General features: G+C 35.6%; 4 protein-coding genes and 2 long non-coding RNA genes across 7 annotated transcripts; 3 read left to right on the top strand and 3 right to left on the bottom strand.

The window, feature by feature from the left end:
• Positions 1-484: 484 nt before the first annotated feature.
• On the bottom strand, positions 485-1,246 carry LOC142525560 (uncharacterized). The gene is made up of 2 exons (XR_012815096.1): positions 885-1,246; positions 485-670 (listed from the first exon to the last, which is right to left on the bottom strand). It is a non-coding gene; the product is annotated as an uncharacterized LOC142525560 (long non-coding RNA).
• Positions 1,247-2,292: 1,046 nt separating this feature from the next.
• Positions 2,293-3,423, bottom strand: LOC142524443 (uncharacterized). Its single transcript, XR_012814892.1, has 2 exons — positions 3,183-3,423; positions 2,293-2,607 (listed from the first exon to the last, which is right to left on the bottom strand). It is a non-coding gene; the product is annotated as an uncharacterized LOC142524443 (long non-coding RNA).
• LOC142524442 (NAC domain containing protein 50-like) lies at positions 2,415-5,494 on the top strand. Its single transcript, XM_075628448.1, has 5 exons — positions 2,415-2,610; positions 3,028-3,029; positions 3,188-3,463; positions 3,583-3,768; positions 4,793-5,494. The coding sequence occupies exons 1-5, from the start codon at positions 2,415-2,417 to the stop codon at positions 5,306-5,308; spliced, it is 1,176 nt and encodes a 391-aa protein (XP_075484563.1). The 3' UTR covers positions 5,309-5,494.
• Positions 5,495-7,730: 2,236 nt separating this feature from the next.
• LOC142523667 (histone H2B.1-like) lies at positions 7,731-10,747 on the top strand. Its single transcript, XM_075627390.1, has 2 exons — positions 7,731-8,345; positions 10,134-10,747. The coding sequence occupies exons 1-2, from the start codon at positions 7,892-7,894 to the stop codon at positions 10,553-10,555; spliced, it is 876 nt and encodes a 291-aa protein (XP_075483505.1). The 5' UTR covers positions 7,731-7,891; the 3' UTR covers positions 10,556-10,747.
• A 1,490-nt stretch (positions 10,748-12,237) lies between these two features.
• On the bottom strand, positions 12,238-12,856 carry LOC142523666 (histone H2B). The gene has a single exon (XM_075627389.1). It carries the CDS (start codon positions 12,804-12,806, stop codon positions 12,366-12,368), a length of 441 nt encoding a protein of 146 aa, XP_075483504.1. The 5' UTR covers positions 12,807-12,856; the 3' UTR covers positions 12,238-12,365.
• A 1,868-nt stretch (positions 12,857-14,724) lies between these two features.
• On the top strand, positions 14,725-20,946 carry LOC142524346 (uncharacterized). Of its 2 annotated transcripts, none has more exons than XM_075628292.1 (10): positions 14,725-14,895; positions 15,300-16,471; positions 17,256-17,374; positions 17,832-17,874; positions 17,955-18,424; positions 18,506-18,812; positions 19,433-19,598; positions 19,712-19,811; positions 20,410-20,722; positions 20,848-20,946. In XM_075628292.1, exons 2-9 carry the CDS (start codon positions 15,308-15,310, stop codon positions 20,525-20,527), a joined length of 2,487 nt encoding a protein of 828 aa, XP_075484407.1. In that variant the 5' UTR covers positions 14,725-14,895; positions 15,300-15,307; the 3' UTR covers positions 20,528-20,722; positions 20,848-20,946. The 2 variants fall into 2 exon arrangements, with proteins under 2 accessions (XP_075484407.1, XP_075484406.1); XM_075628291.1 differs by having other exon boundaries at positions 15,065-16,471.
• The last annotated feature ends 1,344 nt before the right edge of the window (positions 20,947-22,290 follow it).

The raw sequence follows: 22,290 nt of genomic DNA, 5'->3' as shown, positions 1-22,290 counted from the left end.
CTTTCTAAATATATATTAAGAAATAACAGCTTAAGATTTTTTATTTAAGAGTTTAGTATATAATTCCAAAACAAGCTCAACTTATTATAATATATATCACTCTTTTAAAAATCATCTAATAACCTTTTTTTGGGGCTTCCAAAGAAAGTATAATTTCGTATATTAAGTGTATTTTACACTTGTATTTCTATTTATTAGGACAAATAACAAATAACCGATCACGAACTAAATTTGAGACTCTAAACAAGATTAAAAGTAAAAATAGTATACACAAATAGATTCAAACATCATTCATTGAAAATTTCAACAAAATTATATTTCAAAGTTTTGATTCAATAGAAGATAAATTAATTAGTAGAAAATTATTCACTAAAATAATTATTTTAGCAATTTTTTATTATATATATTTGTAAAAAGAAAATTATTTTATATTTATGTATGTACTACACATGTGATTTATTTACATGTAGTATATCAAACAACATGCTCAAGCAATATATTAAAATCACAACTGACTTACGAAATATTATGTTTTTATGTACAATTCTACTTTTTAAAAAGTAAGTCATTGTCATAAACAAATAGTACAGAGTGCTTGTAGTGAATATGATCTGCTGTAAAGGAAATCTGAATAAAAGAAACCAGAAATAAAAAGAACCGCAGGATTCTACTCGGATTTAGATCTTTTACTGTATTGAAAAGACATCATTTGGTGATGTGCAATTTTTTACACGAGATGATCACGTGATCATCTTGTGAACATCACATCATATGAGATAAATTTAAAAAGTTGTCAAATTAAACGAGATGATCATGTGGTGTAAAAAGTGCACATCGCCAAGTGCTATGTTTTCAACACAGCAGAGGATCCAAATCCATCCTACTCCAAGTGACCAAAAAGTTTATATAAGCTTCTTCAGGTTTATTATTCATCATTACCTTAGGATGTGCCTCTAGAATCTCGGCCATCTTATGTGCTGTTGAGTTTGTTGCTGTACACGAAGATGCAGCGTCTTCATGCCTCTGATGATCAGATATGCAGCATTCTCATGAAAAGGGGCAGATTAGAGCTAGTTCACTTATGTATATAAAAAAATGCCTGATTCCACAACCATAACCATTTCTGAGAGAGCCAGAAAGACAAATCATCGCAAAAGGCCAAATGTACTCGACCTTACAGTAACCATGCTAAATGTTTCAAGATTTATCAGCACAGAAAACAGAAAATGCAAGAAAATTACAGTGACTAAGAAGTTAAAACTCAAAGTTGCCCATATTTTTCCCCATTAAAAATAATCAAATGATCGAGCTAAGTAAACATACAGTGATTCCCATTTTGGGAAGAATAGCCTCAATGAATATCCGAGTCTTCCTATAGCAGTCGGTCGTAGTCACCAGAACCCTTGTGGAAAGTAAAAAAACAAACTTTCATCATGTGTTGTATTTACAACCATCAGCAGAAATCTGAAAAACATAAAAAAAATATATATATAACAAAGTTAATATAAAATGCTAGAAAATATGATGAAAAAATACAAAATACTTGAATATGAAAGTCTAAAATTTTGCAAAATATTTGCAAGTCGATCAGTGAGTTTGCTGTTGTGTTTTTTCCTCCTCACTGGACAGTATTTGTGTTTTTTCAAAGTAAAATACAAATAATTCCTTCGGCTCCCTGGTCTTCCATGTTTTTAACTATCATTTTACTTAGCGCAGGCAACATTACATACACATTATTTGGTTCGAAATAAACTTAGCTCGTTTAATCATTATCTTCAATGTTTAATAGGTTTATCGATCATATCGGATCCAAAATGTATTTTTAGTCCAAACAAAACGATGAATGTAAAAACCTACATACCACATTTTTTGCTTCTATTTAAAAATTTAATTTTACACAAGTGTCTGGTTTTAAATAATAAATCTTTGAGGAAGACACAATAAACATGGAAAATGAGTCTAAAATCCCATAAAATTTCAGGACCAATTTAAATAAAATGGTAACAAACAACCTTCAAATGAAACAAAACAATGAGGAACAGCTAGATGTACACATTTTGGTTGAATTTTCGATTTCCGTGTCAAGCAAGCATCCTCACACACACCACACACTCTCGTTTCTTAACCAATGGGCAAAACCATTAACCAAACCCTTAAAAAATCTCGTCTTTCCCAACACCCCATCACCTTAAATCTTGTGTTAACACCTTTGCTTGCCTTCTAATCTTCTATTTTTTTCACTTCTTTCGAACCTAACTTCCTTTGGGGCTTTTTTGTTTTCATTTTTCTTGGTTTATTGCATCTGGGTTTTTCTTTTTTGTGTTGAGGTTTGCTGAGGGGGAGTTCTGAATTACGGGATTTTAATTTATTTGTTGGTGGGTTTTGAGGGGATCGTTGTGCTTTTTGGGGTGAAGATGGGACATGAGGTGGTTGTGGCGGCGGGGAAAGGGGCGCCGCCGCCGTCTTCTTTGGCACCGGGGTTCAGGTTTCATCCGACTGATGAAGAATTGGTGAGGTATTATTTGAGGAGGAAAGCTTGTGGGAAACCCTTTCGTTTCCAAGCTGTTATTGAAATTGATGTCTACAAATCTGAGCCCTGGGAGCTTGCTGGTAAATGAAATAAATACTTTTGTGTGCTCTCAAATGAGATTGCTATGTTTTGTTTTTTTATCTTTCATTGATTCGATTCTATTTTTGGTTCATCTATTTGATGTTTTAGTGCAAAGTTGCAAACTTTAGTCTTTGGGATTATAATTTAACTGATTTGATATTACTATAAGTTACATGGGATATAATTATTGCCAATTTTGTTGGTGGTGTTAAGTAATGTGTGCGCGACTGTAATTCTTCTGTTTGTGGATCATGACATTTGTATATTTTGTTGGAAAAAATGTAGCTTCGAGTGTTATGATAAATCAAATTAAATTGTTCGTTCAAAGTCAAATTTTGTGCTCCAAAATTCTTAACTTGACTATCTCAATTAAACTCAAGCCCTTGGGCTCTATGGTTTTAAATTACTGTGAAGAGAAGTGCAAGAAGATGAGGTTTCTTTAGCATCAAAGAATTGGATAAACTTTTATAAGATTAGATTTTGTTGTTTCTGATTTCATTTTTATTCCTCTTGTTCTATGTGCATGAATGGTTTCTTTTCGCTATTAAACGGGTGTGTTTTTGCCTTAAACAGAAGTACTCATCTCTGAAGACTAGAGATCAAGAATGGTACTTTTTCAGCCCTGTGGATAGGAAGTACGGTAATGGGTCTAGGCTGAATCGAGCTACTGGCAAAGGATATTGGAAAGCAACTGGGAAGGACCGACCCGTGCGTCACAAAAATCAAGCCATAGGAATGAAAAAAACACTTGTTTTTCATAGTGGGCGTGCTCCGGATGGGAAGAGAACGAATTGGGTAATGCATGAGTATAGGCTTTGTGATATGGAATTGGAAAGGGCTGGAGTTGCGCAGGTGTGGATGTGGTTTCAGAGATTCATCTCTATGCTTTTATTTATTTTCTTGTATATGTATTTATGATTTATATGTGAGTTATAAATGCTACAATCATTCTTTGTTTTGCGGCAAAAAAGGATGCATTTGTGCTCTGTAGAATTTTCCAGAAAAGTGGTGTCGGGCCACCAAATGGGGACCGTTATGCCCCTTTTGTTGAAGAGGAATGGGACGATGATGCAGTGCTTGAGGTTCCTGGAGGGGACGCTGATGATGATGTGCCCAATGGTGATGAAGTTCGAGTTGAGTGCACTGTTATTGGGCAGGTTTTTCATTGTCCCTTCTTCTGAATAAATACCATTGAAATTGATTTTAGATAGGTGCTAACTATTACGTCACAATGAATTGCCTCGACAAGTGGACTGTCTTGTCTATAACTTACTCTGTTGATCATTGGATTCAATGTTGCTAGGTGTGGATGTGATATGAATACAGGTTGTGGATTATGTTTGCAGAATCACGCATAAATTTTGTTTGATTCATTTTCTTGAGCCATTAGTTTTGTCGACTCTGCGGTGAAAACATTTCTCACAGTGCTTTGTTCATTTTTGAGGAAGCTGTCCGTCAGCTAGATTTTGCCTAATTTTTTTTTTTAAAAAAAGTTGAGGGATGAAGGAGAAATATGCCTTTTCATTCTTGGGCAGTCAATTCTAGGACAAAGCAGACTTGAAAACTATAAAAAACGGAACTAGGAACTAGCGATTGTGAGATTGAAACTCTTTCGAAGCGCACCAAACTATTTGCTGTTGGTATTTGGATTCTTTACGTTCAACAGCTTCATTTCAAGATTGGCTTGATAGCTCGTTCCGGGAAATCTTGTTCTATAAGATGACCTCTTTAAACAGAGATCTAGTCTTTGATGGGAAGAAAAGACGCAGTGTGTTTTTTATCCATCTTCTGTTACCCCAGCACATGGTGGCCACGGTTGATGTTCTGAGTTGGAGTAAAACATGTGGAAAGTTTTTGCACCGGATCCCAATTAATTACCTTGAATTTCTGATGAAAATTTATTACCAAATCCTTTGTTTTTGGACTTAATTTAAACTCATTTATCTTGAAATCTTTTTCGCATGTGAACTAAAAAGTACTTTTCGCCTGTATGGAACATTGGAACTCTTTAAGTTGTAGATGACAAAAAACTATTTGGAGTCGAAACTATGATTCTGAACAGACATTCTCCAATAATTTTTATCTGGTCTCTGTTGCTGTCAAACTATACTTTTGAAAGCCATATGATTCTTTACTTTATCGATTTCAGATTTTTATCTTGTTGTTTTGTATCTGACGCAGGATCCTAAGCCTCTCGTCATGGTTTCTCCTCAGATAGAAAATCCAGTCGAGTCGCGGAGTCTTGTGTTTTTGTGCAAGAGGGAGAAATCAGAAGATCCCAGAGAGCTCTCTCTATCCCAGAGCAAAAGATCGAAACACAATGACCCCAACTCGAGCAACGCCAATGGATCCGAAGATTCAACCACAATGACTGAAGACCCACCAACAATGATGATGACGACAAATTTTCCTTTAGGACCTTTTGAGTTTCCGCTGCTAGAACCCGTAGAACGTCAAGAAAACCGTCCAGTGATCAACCCACTCGACTCTTCCAACCTCGAGAAATCCGTGCCTCCAGGGTACTTGAAGTTCATCAGCAACCTCGAGAACGAGATCTTGAACGTTTCAATGGAGCGGGAGACGTTGAAGATTGAAGTGATGAGAGCTCAAGCAATGATCAACATTCTTCAATCCCAGGTCGATTCCTTGAGCAAAGATAACCAGGATTTGAGACGAGGTGTGCCTAGGAGGGGCTAGTTACCGTCGGCACCTAGCGTTGTAGCTTTAATGCTCATTTCCCTTCTACTTTGGGAAAGATGAGGCAATGAGCTAGAAAGATACATATTGTCATCTTAACTAGAATCTGTCGATTATGCTCGTTTTAAAACTCTGACTAAAAATGGATATTCCTCATATTGATGGCGAGGCACCTATTTTATAATATGTCAGTGAACGTATGGGAGACGAGTCAATTATGTTTATATTTACAATAATAAATAACTATATGTGAGACACATCAACTCTACCTATATTTACAATAATAAGTAATAATTTTGGTATAAAAAGTAATATTTTTCATAGATGACTTAAATAAGAGATATTTTTCACAAAATTAACCTTGAAGATCGTCACACAAAAATTTTTGTGCCTACTTTAATATTAATATGGATCATGATGCTCTTAGTGTTATCTTATTTTAATAAAAATAAATAAATTAATGAATGGTGTGATATACCGAGTTAACTTAATATCTTTTTTAAAAGCGTACTAAATTCTTTACATACATATCTTGGTATTAGTTTCTTGAAAGATTGTGCTAAAGTAAGAGCATATTAGAGTGTAATAATTGTCCATGTTTAATAGAACAATAGATAACTTGAATTGTTGTGATATTTAAAAGATTAAATATGCTATTTCACCACTAGTTACAGATTTTGGTAAATCGAAAAAAGCTCTACAATTGATATCATAATAAAGGTCATAAGTTTGATTTTTATTGATTGAAAGAAGTACAATAATGTAAAGGGTTTTTTCGGACACAACGATTGCATGTGCTTTACAATCAAAATATGGTGATTTGAGCTCCTAACTGATGTACGGTTTAAAATATTAATGTTTTACAATTACCATCAACTATAAAGTTTGATAAAGTAACAAACGTTCAATACTACGAACTATCTTATCTTAGTTGAAATATATTAAACAAGATATATTAAACGATATATTTCCCCAAATTTATTCATAATGTTTTACCTTTTCCTCACTGATACTCACGGAAAATTTAGGGTCCGATTCCAGCAAGTGTCACTTGTCCAGACACAGGAGGGGGAGGAGGGTCGGGCGTGAACTTGGGTTCAGGTTATGGTTCCGGGTACGGCTCAGGAAGTGGCTACGGATATGGAGAGGGAGAATATGGTGATGGAGGAGGAGGAGGAGGAGGAGGAGGAGGAGGAGGAGGTGGTGGTGGAGGAGGAGTGGGAGGTGGAGGTGGTGGTGCTTCTGGATCGGGATATGGGTCTGGGTATGGCTCAGGTTATGGTTCAGGTGGAGGAAGAGATGGTGGCGGTGGAGGCGGCGGAGGCGGAGGCAGCTCAGGAAGTGGCTATGGTTATGGAGGAGGTGGAGGAGGTGGGCGAGGTGGTGGTGGAGGAGGGGGAGGTGGATCAGGCTATGGCAGTGGCAGTGGATCCGGTTACGGCGGTGGTGGATATGAAAAGCCATGATAGAATCGATCATTCCTCTAATTCATCCTTAAGAATTTTAGTTTTTCGATTATCGATCGGGATAAAATATTCAATATCCATTACTCAACATGTAAGTGTTATGAAAGCTTTAATAACTATATATTGTCCATTAGCTATCATTTGCTTAATTCATTTTTAAGCGAAAACATGAATCAAAATCTGACCAACTTAAATAACCAGAGGTTTCTATTCTTCTCTTTTTTTCTTTTTTTCTTTTTTTTTTTTAAGGCAAACCAAACATTTGTAGTGTTTTTCAACTTATTCTAAGCTATATATGTCGAAGAAAATCCATGAATCACATAATCAATCATGATAAATCATTAAAAATTTGATTGAAAATTTAAATAGAACCATACCTGAAATCATAATATTGAATTCTTTAAAATGTGTCTTGATCGTCCCGATCTATGCGCTATTTTCCTTGAGAGAATTATTTAGTTTTATCTTTTTAATTATTTTTAATAGGGAAAATAATATGAAATGTGATATGGCGCGATCGATCGGAGACCATGACTTATATATATTTTATATATATATATCATTATCTTTTGATATTTCTGTTTTGGTCAATCATAAAAACAAAAAATACACTTATGTCACTATACATTAAAAACTTACAACTTATAATATACATTAAAACTCATTAATCAAAACTTTAACCGATCAATTTAATTTTAAATATAACTTGGCTAAACATTTAGGATTTAGCGATTCATTCAATTTTATGATGTGAGGTGTCATTCAATTAATTATTTATTAGATACGGAAAATATTTTAAAATAAACCTAGAAATGATTTATCCTCAAATCAGAAAATCAAAAAGGAATATTGTGCCCTTGCTTTCTAAGTCTAGAGGCATCAGCCTTCCTAAAATTTAAAAATATCGTGGGGTATACAGCCGAGTACAAAAGCAAAAATCATTTATTCCAAAATGATCTCGATCGTCCAATCGGATCGTTCAATCGACGGTGGAAACCCCCAATCTGCGCCAAACATATTCAACCAATCACAACCACCCTCCGACGCACATAAGGTATACCATATCGTCCCTCACTCCTTCAAAATTTAAATCCACGGTGTTGTTTTGTACTCTTCAATGGCAGCCAAAGCAGAGAAGAAACCCGCGGAGAAAAAGCCCGCCTCAGAGAAGAAGCCCGCGGCGGAAAAAGCTCCGACAGCGGGTAAAGCACCGGCGGAGAAGAAGCTCAAGGCCGGGAAGAAACTCCCGAAGGAAGGCGGCGGTGTCTCCGGGGAAAAGAAGAAGAAACGCGCGAAGAAGAGCACGGAGACCTACAAGATCTACATCTTCAAAGTACTGAAGCAGGTTCACCCCGACATCGGGATCTCGAGCAAGGCCATGGGCATTATGAACAGCTTCATCAACGACATTTTCGAGAAATTCGCGCAGGAGGCTTCGAGGCTAGCGAGGTACAACAAGAAGCCTACGATCACTTCCCGGGAGATCCAGACTGCGGTGAGATTGGTGCTCCCCGGCGAGTTGGCGAAGCACGCCGTTTCCGAAGGGACTAAGGCTGTTACCAAATTCACTAGTTCTTGAAATTGCGTCTCCGATCCATCCTGCTGTTTTAGCTGTACTGAATGAAATTAGGGTTTTGCTGATGGTAAAATTTGGTTTGTTGGGTTTTCTTGTTACTGACTTTTAGCTACTGTGTGGCGGTTTAATTTTGTAAGAAATTACAGCTTTGATGTAGAAAAATATCTAAATATTAGTTTCAACAAGATGGACAAATAATGAATAAATTGGAAAACTTAAAAAAAAAAAAACAAAATAAAAACATAAAAAACGTAAATACTTATAATAAAATATACATATTCTTTGTGTTTTACTTTTTTTGGCAGCTTTAACTATTTTATGTATACTTTTTGGTTCGATATTTTTCATTATTTCCAATTTTCAATACCCACTTTAATAGCCTTTTTTCAAACCATCTTCTTCCTCTATAGAATTCTCCTCCCCTCGCATTGTTTTCAAGTTCAGACAATGATCATTCCGGTTCTAGCGAGCAATCGACAGTAAGTAGCATTCTACATCTCATTCGGATCGAGATGCTATGCCTAAACTAAGTGGGTATTTTGTGGTCAATCCAAAGCTGATATTTATGGAGGAATTTGAGTACTTAGAAAACAAAAATCTAACATACTTGGTCTTGGACTAATTTTATGTACCTTATTCAAAGCGAACTAAAGATCAATTATTCAGTTTCTAGTAAGACTAGTTGAACATGCAATCTTAACAAATGTTACATAACATGACGTCATCACTGTATCACTGTCCAAATTAGGTATCACCGAAAATCTTATACCGTATTACATCGTACCAAAAGTTACGGTATAAGAAAATTTATATCGATACCGTATCGAAAATTTCGATATACCAAAAAAAAATTTCGATACATATAACTAGCACACCGATTATACCGAAATTTCGGTACGATATCGATATATACAGTTTTATACCGAAAAAAGCCTTACATTTTAATTTTTTTTATAAATTTATTGTTTTAAAATATTATATATTTTATAATTTTTTTCAATATTTCGGTATTCCGGTATATACCGAAATTTCAAATTGCATACCGTTACCGTACCGAAAAATTCGGTATTGCTACCATATCATACTGAAATCTTCGGTAAACCGAAAATTCGTTAAATTCGATATTTTTCTGTACAGTAATCTCGATATAGCGAAAATTCGATATTTTTTCTCACACTTAAATTCTAAATCATTTATTGAAAAAACGTCATAATATATAAATTGTAAAGGAAAAAATCCTCTTAATATTTTTGGTGACTAATAGTGCGCCAATATAATGATATTTTATGTTTATTTATTCTATTTTATTAAAGATGAGCATATGATATTAACTACTTAAGAGGACATCAATTTTTTTTTCCAATTTTACCTTTATATGATACTAATATTACATTTTTGTTTTTTTGTTTTTTTTTAAATTTCAACACACATTAATTTTTTTTTTTTATTTCAAAAATTCAAATATCAATTTAATCACTTCATAAATTATCAAATTACATTTTAATCCATCGATAATGATAAAAAAAATTTATGCACGCACGCATCCGTGTACGTAATAACTAGTTTAATAGAACCCACGCCCCTAGGAAATAAAATATTCACGCCAATCAAGTGTATAATATCTGTACCACAGATCAAAGATCCCATCTACGGTTCACAACCACGATCCATGTCACCACAACTAAACCAATCACAACTTATACCATCCTCGGTATAAAACCACCACCTCGACAAATCCAATTTCATCGCAATCCGGCAAATTCACACAAAATCGAAATGGCAGCCAAGGGAGAGAAGAAGCCATCGGAGAAAAAGCCAACCGCGGAGAAAGCCCCGGCGGAGAAGAAGCCAAGGGCTGGGAAAAAGCTCCCAAAGGAAGGTGTTGCCGCCTCCTCAGCCGATAAGAAGAAGAAGCGGACCAAGAAAAGTGTGGAAACCTACAAGATCTATATTTTCAAGGTTCTGAAACAGGTTCACCCGGACATCGGAATCTCTAGCAAGGCCATGGGTATCATGAACAGCTTTATCAACGATATTTTCGAGAAATTGGCGCAGGAGGCGTCTCGTCTCGCTCGCTACAACAAGAAGCCGACGATTACCTCTCGCGAGATACAGACTGCGGTCAGGTTGGTGCTTCCTGGTGAGCTTGCCAAACACGCGGTATCCGAAGGGACCAAGGCCGTTACCAAATTCACCAGCAGCTAAGTTAAGTTGTCGATTTGTTTGTGATCCGCGTTGAAATTTGAGTTAGGATATCTGGTTGGTAGATGAATTTAGGGTTTCATTGATGAACTTTATGTAATTGATGTGATATTGATTACGAATCAAAGAATCAAATTTGTTTATTTAATCGATGTGAGATTACTTACGAATCAATGAAAATATCTACTCTTTTGTGAGTTCTGTTGAAATCTGTTATACATTGATCAAAATTTGACCTTTACATTTTGCCCAACTAATGTGTAAATAAATACATTATGTAATCATTTAATTGTTGAAAAACAAAATATAGGAATCGTTTTTCTAGATTAGAGTCTGAATTGGAGACGAGAATATTTGGTATAGAAATTACAAACAGTTACATTATCCGGAGATGACCTTACTTGTTAAACACTTGGTATTTTCGAGTTCATAATTCTCAATTAAAGTTAGTAAATATAATAAAAGTTGCAAATAAAACTCATGCAAATGTGAGATAAACTTGTTTTTTATCCACTGAACATTTGGAAGCCAAGATCAGAATGGTTAAGGTTGATGTAAAAGAAACACTCAAATTCACTCATTAAGGTTTACACGTTCGTCTCGAGCAGAACACCTTGCTCTCTTTTCATCAATGGGCATAAGAACTAATATCGACAAACACACTAGGGTTGGTTTACATGAGTCAAATCTTGGTTTACTCCATTGCGGCATTACAGCTTCGACGAATTAGGAATTCGTATTGTCTGCTGGGATACCTTTTTAAGCTGCGAGACAAGCACTGCCACCATCGATATGACCAAAAAAATGTGGAAATCCAGAGATTAAAAGAAATTTGCAGTCATCCAACTCGATCACTTGTTGGATTAAATGAAATTTGCAGTCATCCAATTCAATCACTTGTATTTTATAACCCACTTGTTTAATTTGGAGAGGTTAGAACTGTATTTGACAGAACAATGTTCTCGCTCACAATGATTTTTCTGAAAGTTTAAAAGTGGTTTAACCGACAGATTTGTGCAAAAGCATGTATTTGTTGTCTGATCAAAATTCTGAAAGAACAAGTAATCATTTGTCACAAGATAAATTAAATAAAGAATACTTTGGGTAACAGATTTGCACGGAACTGAAGCAGAAACTTAATACACCCAAGAACAACTAATCATCTGCCCTCTTTCTTTAGGACCCAACCATCGAATCCTCGTAAAAAGAAACTAAATTCAACGGTATCAGTTCAACAATCGATAAGTCTACAATATCTACAGCATATTTCATCAAAGCCCAAACAAATTCTGCCTCTAAATTTTTTAAACAAAGACAGGAAATGTGAGAAGTTTCTACCGTATTTCTACACAAATGAGCTTTGCAGTTTCGTAAACAAATATTTTAAAATTAACTACCAACCCTTGAACGAAATCATCAATGAATGATCTACTCTTCACCTGCCATAACCAATCCAGAGTAACTTCAATTGAATTTAAATAGAACATGCTTCTCCTGACAGAAGTTTTCTCAAGTACCTTGTACTAATGAAAATACATACAAAACAATACAACTAAATAACCGAAACCAACAATTGAATCAAGAAAAAGTAGAGACTTCACGGCTATAATTTCATTCAACTAAACATTACATGGTTTCTTTAAACATCTACGATTTTAAAAAAAAAGGTTACCTGGAAAAGTACGGACTTGAACACCACAATTCATTCATACCGGAATAACTAGAATTACACAACTATAACCCTAACAAATCCAAACGATTAGCCTTCACAACGAAAAGGGGGATAGTAAATGAAATCCTCGTGGCTAATTCTTCAGGAGCTGGTGAATTTGGTAACGGCCTTCGTCCCCTCAGAAACAGCGTGCTTCGCCAGCTCACCGGGAAGAACCAGCCTAACCGCTGTCTGTATCTCCCGAGAAGTAATTGTCGGCTTCTTGTTGTACCTAGCCAGGCGAGACGACTCCTGCGCCAATTTCTCGAAAATATCGTTGATGAAGCTGTTCATAATCCCCATGGCCTTGCTCGAGATACCGATGTCGGGGTGAACCTGTTTCAGAACTTTAAAGATGTAGATCTTGTAGGTTTCCACGCTCTTCTTCGTCCGCTTCTTCTTCTTATCGCCGGCTGCAGCGCCTTCTTTGGGAAGCTTTTTCCCCGCCCTTGGCTTCTTCTCCGCCGGGGCCTTTTCCGCCACCGGGGCTTTCTCGGCGGCGGGCTTCTTCTCGGCCAGCTTCTTCTCTGTTTTCGCTGCCATTGGCTCGCTTAGGGTATTTCTTCTCTCAAAAATGTTTTTCAGAATTTGACGGTGTGTTAATGGATTAATGTGGAGAATATTATATAGACATCGAGGTCTGTTGCTATTGGTTAATGTAGAGTGACGCGGATCGCAAGGGTATCTGTTGATCAAGTTTAACGGTCCTGATTAAAGGGGAAAATTCGTGAAATTATTTGGATTGAGGCGAAATTTTAACGTGGGATTTCCATCAGCTTTTGGCGGTAGTCGATTTTTTGCCACGTGTTGTGTAATTAGATTTAATTACATAGTTAACCACAGTATTTTCATTTAATGTACATAAAAATATACAATTTTTTAATGAATTTAGATTTTAATATTATTTTAGATAAGTACTTATAATGATTTTTTAATAAAAATATATAAAATGTTTTAAAAGTTAACAAATATTTGTTTCGCCAAATATTCTATAAATGTTTTATAATTAAAAAGTAATATTTTGATTTCTATTATTATCTTCATTTATAAAATATCAAGAAAAAACTTTCAATTGTTATTTAAAAATATCTTTCAAGAACAATTTTTTGGAAATATTATATATAAATCTTATCAAAACAGAAATTTTAAGTTTTTTCAATTTAAAAAACGCTAGAAAAACATTTTTTAAAATATGTATAGCCTAAATATCTCCTCCTCTTCCTGTTTTATGAAAAAAAAATATAGAAGCTAAAAATCTTACAAGAAATAAAAAAATACTACTCTTTTTTTGGTAAAAATGCTGAAGTTATATTTTTTTAATTCAAAATTTATTTAAAAAAAATTACGTGGTAGTTACTCAAAATCGTGTATTCTTAATATATAACACTAATTAGTAGCATAGCTGTGAGAAATATGCAAATTGGTTTGGACTTTGGAGCAATTTTCGAAGGAAGAACATACTGAAAAGTAAACACATAAATGATTGGGTTTTATATCGACAAGTAAGCTTCATTTAGAGGTGACACAAAATTATAATTTTAACATATACATTTAATTATTTGATCGAACTAATTATTTTACGTAAGTCGATATCATAGTTATCGAAATATTAATAAATTAGTATAAAGTTTTAATAGATACTGGAGGTCGAACAGAAACAAATAAACGACGTCGAATGAAAATACAGTGGGTAAAATCGAAAAAGCTAAAGCAAACATATGCATGTACGAAATACAGTGTCCTTAAAACAAAATCGTTTCATTTGATATGTGCTTCGATGATCAAGCTGAACGATTGTTTCTCATGATACAACGGATAAACTAGTTGTAACCTAGCATAGCAGCAGGAAACATAGACGAAAAATGAAGTGATACGTGAATGTGAGGTGTATCTAAAAGAGTCGAGGGTCTTGTGTTTCATGTGGACAGTCACATACTGACCATTCGAAAGGCAAAAAGTTGCTCAGCTGGAGCACCAACTGTCAGTCAGGTGAAAGGTCACATCCAAAAAGATTGAGAGTAAATTTTTGAAAATAAAAAAGCCCGGTGAACCTTGGTAGACAGTTTTGCTTTGATCGGTGCGACATTCGACACACTTAGGTAGCACTATTAAACAATTGGGACTTTTTCATGTGCAAATCAAAGTCTTGATTTGCATCCCCTCTATGTATGTGCACGAAAGATAGTTTTTTAACCATTCACACTTGATCATCCACTTAGCAAACCATGTACTTATCCAATTTATATTTAAAAAATGAAAAACCCAATATTCCAAAGTCCATTTTATTGCAAGATAGTTCATAAATTAGCTTGTATAATTTAGCAAACTAAATTAATTATCTAAATAATCAATATTCAAAAATTGAGGGCGAAAATGACATTTAAAAGTATACAAGGGAGTTAAATATGTATTAGTAATAGTTAAGGGTGGTTGAGGGAATTAACTAACACAGTTGCCATTTTATATTGTCCGCTTCTAACGTGTATCACCTTTATCTGTTCCTTTCTTCTCCGACATACGCAATACGATGCAAATTGATGCTACATACAGTATAAACTAATTTTCTTCTTTCTTTCTCGCACCTTCAGGCTTCAACTTTTAGGCTGCAATCGGAAACCGCGCAGCTTCAGCGGTACGTTTCGCTTATATGATGATTTGTTGATTTCGATGTGCGATCCTCTATTTATTTATAAGTACGAGGTTGGGTATCAATTGCTGTTTAACTACAATTCGAGTGCGTTCTTTGTTTAGATTGTATTGTTCCGTGGGAATGAAAATGTTAGTTTCTCGTGTTTGATCAGGTGATATTATGAGTTTGATCAATCATTATAACAGATTGAGAAACCGTTGTAACATTAGGATTGTTGATGGCCTGGTGTTAGGTTTGTGTTCTGACTTTAGAAATTAGATTTTTAAGTTTAGTGAGTAATTATGTGTTGTCGGCACGATGGGGAAAAGTGGGATTTTTGTGCCTTTTGGGGTCATATCTGAGGACAGGACTTTTTGTGGTGGTAACTGAGTGGGATGGGTTTTTAGGGTTAGGTATGGCTCAGGCTCAGCAACAAGTCTGTCAGAAACCGGGGAGCACCGCGAGTAATGCTCGTTCTGAATTTCAGAGGGGCTTGGAGGAGTTGATGTGTCAGCATCATGATGAATGCATGTCCTTTGCGACCTGCAGCTCACCCAGAACGTCTACTACCGAAGAAGAGGATGATGAGGTGGAACAGCTTGCTAGAAGGGGGAGGCCCTATCTTGCTGGTGTTGACTCGGCAGAGTCTTCTGATGCCAGGAGGCACCACTCAAGGATTTTGACCCAGTGGGCTGCACGGCAGGCACAGGATATGATCACTACAATTGAGCGGAGGAATCGGGAGGCTGAATTGATTGCTCTCGCAGGCTTGCACACCGTCTCAATGCTTGATTCATCTTTTTTACAGGAGTCACAGTCCCCACCTTCAAGACGTCAGGGTACCGTGGAGAGGCTAAGCACCCGAGACTCATCTATTTTACAGATGTGGCGAGGATTGGAGGATGAGCATGCTTTGAATCATACCCATGAGAGAGTGAGAGGGAGACTGAGGCAGCGGAGATCTCTGGGTTCTGATACAAATGTATCTTCAAATATGTCAGAAAGCACAGAGAGTGGGAATCAGGGTAGTCCAAAGGACGCTAGTGAGAGTGATAATAACCATGCAGCTTGGTTCCCTGATCAGGTGGGCCCGCAGAATGAAAGCGTAGAGCTCGAAAATTATAGTCGTGAGCAATCTCCTGATATTGGAGAAGTTGAAAGGGAGAGGGTGAGGCAAATTGTTCGTGGTTGGATGGAGAGTGGTATTCGTGACTCATCTGATGTTGTGCTTAGGAATGAGAGTCCTAGAGCTGAATGGCTTGGGGAGACTGAACGAGAGAGGGTGAGAGTTGTAAGAGAACTGATGCAAATGACAAATCAGCAAAGAGGATCTCAGAGTGGACGCCGGGAAGAACGAGATAACGAACTCGGTGTTCGACCAGAACATTCTCATCTAGGTTTGGATTCTGATCATGAGGGAGGTCAGACAGAGCATACTCGGACAGACTTGTTGCGGTTACAAGGGAGACAATCTCTAATTGATTTGCTGGTGAGAATTGAAAGGGAAAGGCAGCGGGAACTTCAGGGTCTGTTGGAATATCGTGTTGTTTCAGATTTTGCTCATCGCAGTCGTATTCAGGTATTTTAAGTCTCCTTGCTTCTCAATTTTTAACGTATAGCATCACTCATTACAAGTGTTGATTTTCTGCACAATTCAGCATCATCAGACTCATGTTGCCTGATACTAGATGTAGTTATTACTACCTGTTTTAATATTTTGTTCGTCATAAGATTTGACGTCTAGAGGAGTGTGGTTGTCCATGTCTACCTTATGCTCATGTTGTGCTACAAATCTGAGTTTTAACATTGCGTCTGTCTTTTTTTTATATTGATCTTGGCATTTTGGAACTGTTTCTTGAGCACATATAATTCTGGGTATTTGAATTTGGAAACTCCTCTATAGGTTATTAAATATAATTCTTCATTAAACTTATTTAGTTCTCAATAAGCTCTTTTTGGTAGTTTTTAATTTGGTCTTCCCTGCAAGATCCATTGGACTGAGATGGTAGATTTCTTACGCATTAGGGCATCGAGCTGTACATATTTGGATGGCTTTTAATGATTTTATCTATACATTATATAACCCTTTTTTTTCACTCTTCGAAGCAATTTTCTTTTAATTATTTCTTCTAAATAAAATTTGCATCAAAGAAATTATAAATTAAGTGAAAAAATAAATGGCATAAAAGGGCAAATTTGGAATATGAAAATTGCTTCACCAAAAGTTAGTTATGTAAAGGGATCTCTCCCTTTATACATAGTATAGATATGGTGAGGCTTATATGTTTTAACTAGTTGTTTTTCTGGACAAACTTATCCTTGGATTTTTATTGATGAATTTCTATTTGTATGTGATTTCTAAGTCTCTACTCAGAGGCAGATTCTTGAGGAATGAAAGGCCTGTTGAGGAAGAAAGACTGCCTTCGATGGAAACTGGTGAATTAAGGCAGTTGAGACAGAGACAGATGGTCATGGGATTGAGGTATGGCTCCAATCCAAACAATGCATGTGTACTCGGTTGTGCTGATTCAAAATTTCCCTCCCTTTTCTTTCTCCCTTTCTGATTGGATTTTTTCTTCTCTGCTTATATGAATTATAGAAGTTGTAGCAATGGGACAATATTTTTTATGTTCAGTATCCTTAAGAGAGATTATGGCAACAATAGGATTCTTGTTTCAGATTGAAATTTTATCATCAAATCATTCCAGTGAGCAAGATTAATGAACTGATGTACATCTTGCCTTTTGTTTCGTGACATTGTGATCTTATTTCATGGTTTGGTACTTCTCCAGACACACGCACACAGATATATATGTGTGTGTCTTGCACCGATTTCTTGCTTCATGCTCTTCATAAATGCACGAGAAAGTAAAATGTAAAGTATATGTTATGGAGTAAAGCATTATATCATTACTGGGAAATTTGATATTTATTTTCAGGGATGAGTTTGGCTCCAGATTAGATATTACTGATCACGGTCAAGTAAGCAATCATCTCAAACCTCGTTTACTTAAAGTAGTAATGATTCTAGTAAAGATAAGAGCAAGACAAATGCCTCACAGGAGGGTCAACCTACGAACCGGGAAAGAAATATCCCTCAACCACCAAATCGCTTGGTGCATTTGGATATCAGCCCAGCTAATCAAACTACAAACCAAGAAGTTGCTGCCAGTCAACGAGACAGTTGGCCAGAGCAGGCTATTGAAGATGAGAGAGCAAACCAATCATCACGGGCTGCTGCCTCTAATGACTGGATGCAGAACACTTCAGAGATCACAAATCAAAATCAGCAAGAAAATTCAGCATCTGCTGGGCCATCTGAATTATTGGTAACTGAAGATGGACGGCAAACTCGATTAGAAGAAGATGCTTGGCGTGCTGATGGTTCCAGAGAAGCTGTAGATAATTGGTCAAGAGAGCCTTCAGACCCTCCAAGAATGCGAACTTCGGTTCCTTTTAGAAGAATTACGAGGTTCAACCCATCGGATGATGATAATGTGTACAGCATGGAGCTCAGGGAGTTAATAAGCAGGTTATTGCCTCATTTTTTCTTGGATGCTCAATTTTCTGGACTTTTCAGTTTTCTGTTGAACTTATGAATCTTGTATTTTAGGAGGAGTGTCTCTAATCTTCTTCATAGTGGTTTCCGTGAGAGCCTGGATCTGTTAATTCAATCATACGTACAAAGGCAAGGCAGGGCTCACGTTGATTGGGACCTCCACCGAAATTTGCCTCATCCAGCATCACCCGTGAGGAATCAGCACCAACAGCGTGATGAGCTGAATGAGGATCGACATGATGCAACAAGAAGACCTTCACTAGTATTACCAACTCCTCCAGTCCCCCCTCCACGACCCCTTTGGCATCCAGCTTTGCGCCACACTCGCTGGGGTCACCACCGTATCCAGCGTTCTGAACTTGTGGGTTTACTCTTGATTGAAATATTACCTTGATTTGGCAGTGATTTTTGTTCTTGATAACAATACATGTTTCGTGTTACCACTTGATTTTTCTTTTGTTAAATTAGATTCGCTTCATCTTCTCTTCTTGTTTTGTTTCCTTTTTATCTTTCCGTCGGAAGAAACTTGGGTGTTGACACATGAATAACAAGTTGCAAAGTTGAGATTTGTGGGCAGTCTATTGGGAACTAATTAAGTTAGCAATGTAGTCTTGATAATACTGGAATTGTTTCATATCTAGATGGTAAGGACGGCCTGTTCTTTTTCCTAGTTATTGCATTTCAGAGAAAAATTTGGTGTTAAGCTGAGTCAATTTACTTTTGTTCAAGATCATTCATTAAGAACAATCTCCATGGTGCTTGCTTGGAAAAAATTGTCTTTCTTAAACATATTGGGTGGATGACTTCCCGTGTTGACATGGTTAAAATTGTCAGATGATCTAGATCCCTTCAAAAATCATAATGCTTTATTTACCATTGTTAAAAACTTTCAGTTCACATATTTCACATAATGAGATGGCTAAGATCACGATAATACAATTTCATTGTTGATCTGAACATTTTCTTGTTTGTATGAAGCAGGAGTTGGAGACGATCAATGATCTGAGAGCTGATGTAGCCAAGATTCAGCAAGGCATGAATAATATGCAAAGGATGTTGGAGGCTTGCATGGACATGCAATTGGAGCTCCAACGTTCAGTTAGACAAGAAGTTTCAGCAGCTCTTAACCGAGCAACTAGTGAACAAGGTCTATGTGCTTTCTCACTGCTACTATTCTTGATGTCCTGTGAGACTGAAAATTATTGTTTGTACTGTTTTTGTCTTACTTTTGCTCAGTTAAATTGAGTCTTATTAATGCAGGGGTCGGTGAGCCATCACTGAATGGGTCAAATTGGGGTCTTGTCAAGAAGGGTGCCTGCTGTGTGTGCTGTGACAATCATATTGATTCCTTATTGTACAGGTATTGTTGCCTACAATTAAAATTTGCATTATATTAAATGACACTTGTTTATTGGAACTTAAAGGGTGCTTATTTGGTCAATTGTTAGTTTGAATTTGTCAAAAAGGAGGAATTTGCGACCAATCAGAGATCCAAATGTTGGTCCTAAGTCCTAACTCATTTGGAGATACTGACCATACCATTGATCCGATACATATATGTTGTCTTCCATTTATTTTGCATTATATATACTGCTTTTTTTACAACATGAGACTTCACAATTAACTGTTATTTTCTGCACGTAGATAATGACTTTATCGAACTGTTTATGCTATCCTTTATTTGGCTAATGAAAGATTGCGCGAATTATATCATACATATGTTTCAGAGCTGGATCACGTTTCTTGAATGTGTACCACATTCAAATATGGTAAAAACGGAGTAAGATTATGATCTAATTTTGATCAATTATTGTTGAATTTGGTTCCTTCATTGCTTGCTCCCGCATGAACAAACTTGTTACATTTACAGAGGAAGCAGCGATTATTTTTACTTGTGCCAGTATACTTTTGCCTACATATTCATCTTCTCCCTGTTCTTCTCTCCCTCCCCTATCCAGATGCGGGCACATGTGCATATGCTCTAAATGTGCCAACGAGCTTGTTCGTGGAGGAGGAAAATGTCCATTGTGTCGAGCACCCATTGTTGAGGTGATTAGAGCTTATTCCATACTCTAAACATAGTATAGTAATAGAGATTAAAAGTAAAGAGAAAGGAGGAGATGAAGTTTCGTGGAGCTGCAGTTTCAATCATTTTAGACTTTTAAAGCTCCCATTCCTCATCTTTCAAACTGTTTAATCTTCCATTCGTTCATATGTTAAATATGAATATTTTGATGTGTAATCGAAACAAATATCGACTCCGATGATTACGTTAAATATGTATCTAATGATTCACATTCATCGTATCGTATGAGATCCACATAAAAAATAATGAACCCCAAATATAACAATAAATATGAATAATTGGATACTTTTATGACAATACCTTTGAATAGGTTGAGTTCAACCAGTAGTGATAGCTTTGACTCATCTATGCAGTACATTGATCAAACACTGATGTACAATCTGAAAATTATTGAGTTGAATTGCAATTATATAGTAGATACTATGCTGATTTGTTCGTTAAAGATTTACCAACTTTTTGAAATATATTTAGTTTAATTTCAATGAGTAATTTATCATAAAATCATATCATCCATCCCACATACTACAATTTCTTCTTTATCATTAATTCATTTGGGTTTTTAATTTTAACTCGAAATTGGCTCGAATTTTAGAAGAGCATTGATAAAATTTAGTAGTTTGGTTTAGTGAACAATTGAACCGATCCATTGTAATTCTATCAGCCTTGAAAAGAATATCATTTTCAAGGTGAAAAAATTGGCAAGAACACAACTTTATGGGGGCTATATACAACTTGTCTTGCCTCATTACAATAGTTTTGTTCTTTATTCTTTTTTCACAAAATCCCTTTGCTCAAACTTTTCTAAAAATATTTTATTTTTCACTGATAATTCCGCATGTCTTGTTTTTCTTTTAATTTCTTTCCTTTCTGCAAATAAGTTAAACATATCCGTCGGTTAGATGTTGGATTATATATAGACTTCCCAACGCATAAAACTATACAATTTTTTGACTTATTGTAACAACTATAGAAAAAAGAAAGAAGAAAAATCCTAAATATATTGTCTCGGTTTGGATCAAGCAAAAGGAGCAAGTCGAGACTAGGGTGTATAGAGTGAGATAAAAGGTGGTTGTCATTTCAACTAACTAAAATTATTAAATTTTATATGTACCTTTTTCGAAAAGATTAAATTTTTAATATCTTCGTCATATTTAACATATAGAGTTTTGATTCATGTGAGAATCGACGAGATGACACTCACTTATTAATTGTAATAAAACGTAACAAAATTGCACATCAAATAAGTGAGTGTCATGTAATCGGTGTTTACATGAGTGTACATATTAAATGTGAATCATTTCTAAACTGTATATATATACATATTTATATTATGTACCTTCTTGAACATATAGTTAGCTAGGTTGGTTGAAGGTCAAATCTCACAACCATTTTCCTAGTTTTCGTACATTTCCTTCAACTTTACCTTCCATTATTAAAGAGCAAATAATAAAGTAATTTTTTTTCTCTTTGATTTTAATTTAAAACAACTTGGCTTAAAAACATGCACGCAAAATCAGTTTTACAGTTATTACATAAGCAAAAAAAAAAAAAAATATATATATATATATATATATTATTTAATAAATTAAAAAACTTAAAGCAATTTACTTATAACCAAATAATAAACATTAATTTAAATATTTATGTCAGCTTTTAAATTTGCTTCGTTGGGTCAAAATATAGGATACTCTGTTTGGCTTATGATATAAGCTCTATGCAAGGGAAAAAAAAGGGGGGTTATTCTGATTCCTTG

The sequence above is a fragment of the Primulina tabacum genome, chromosome 14 (assembly GCF_025594145.1).
Source record: "Primulina tabacum isolate GXHZ01 chromosome 14, ASM2559414v2, whole genome shotgun sequence".
Classification (NCBI taxonomy): domain Eukaryota; kingdom Viridiplantae; phylum Streptophyta; class Magnoliopsida; order Lamiales; family Gesneriaceae; genus Primulina; species Primulina tabacum.
Note: the sequence above shows the minus strand (reverse complement) of the source record. Positions and strands in the feature narration are given on the sequence as shown.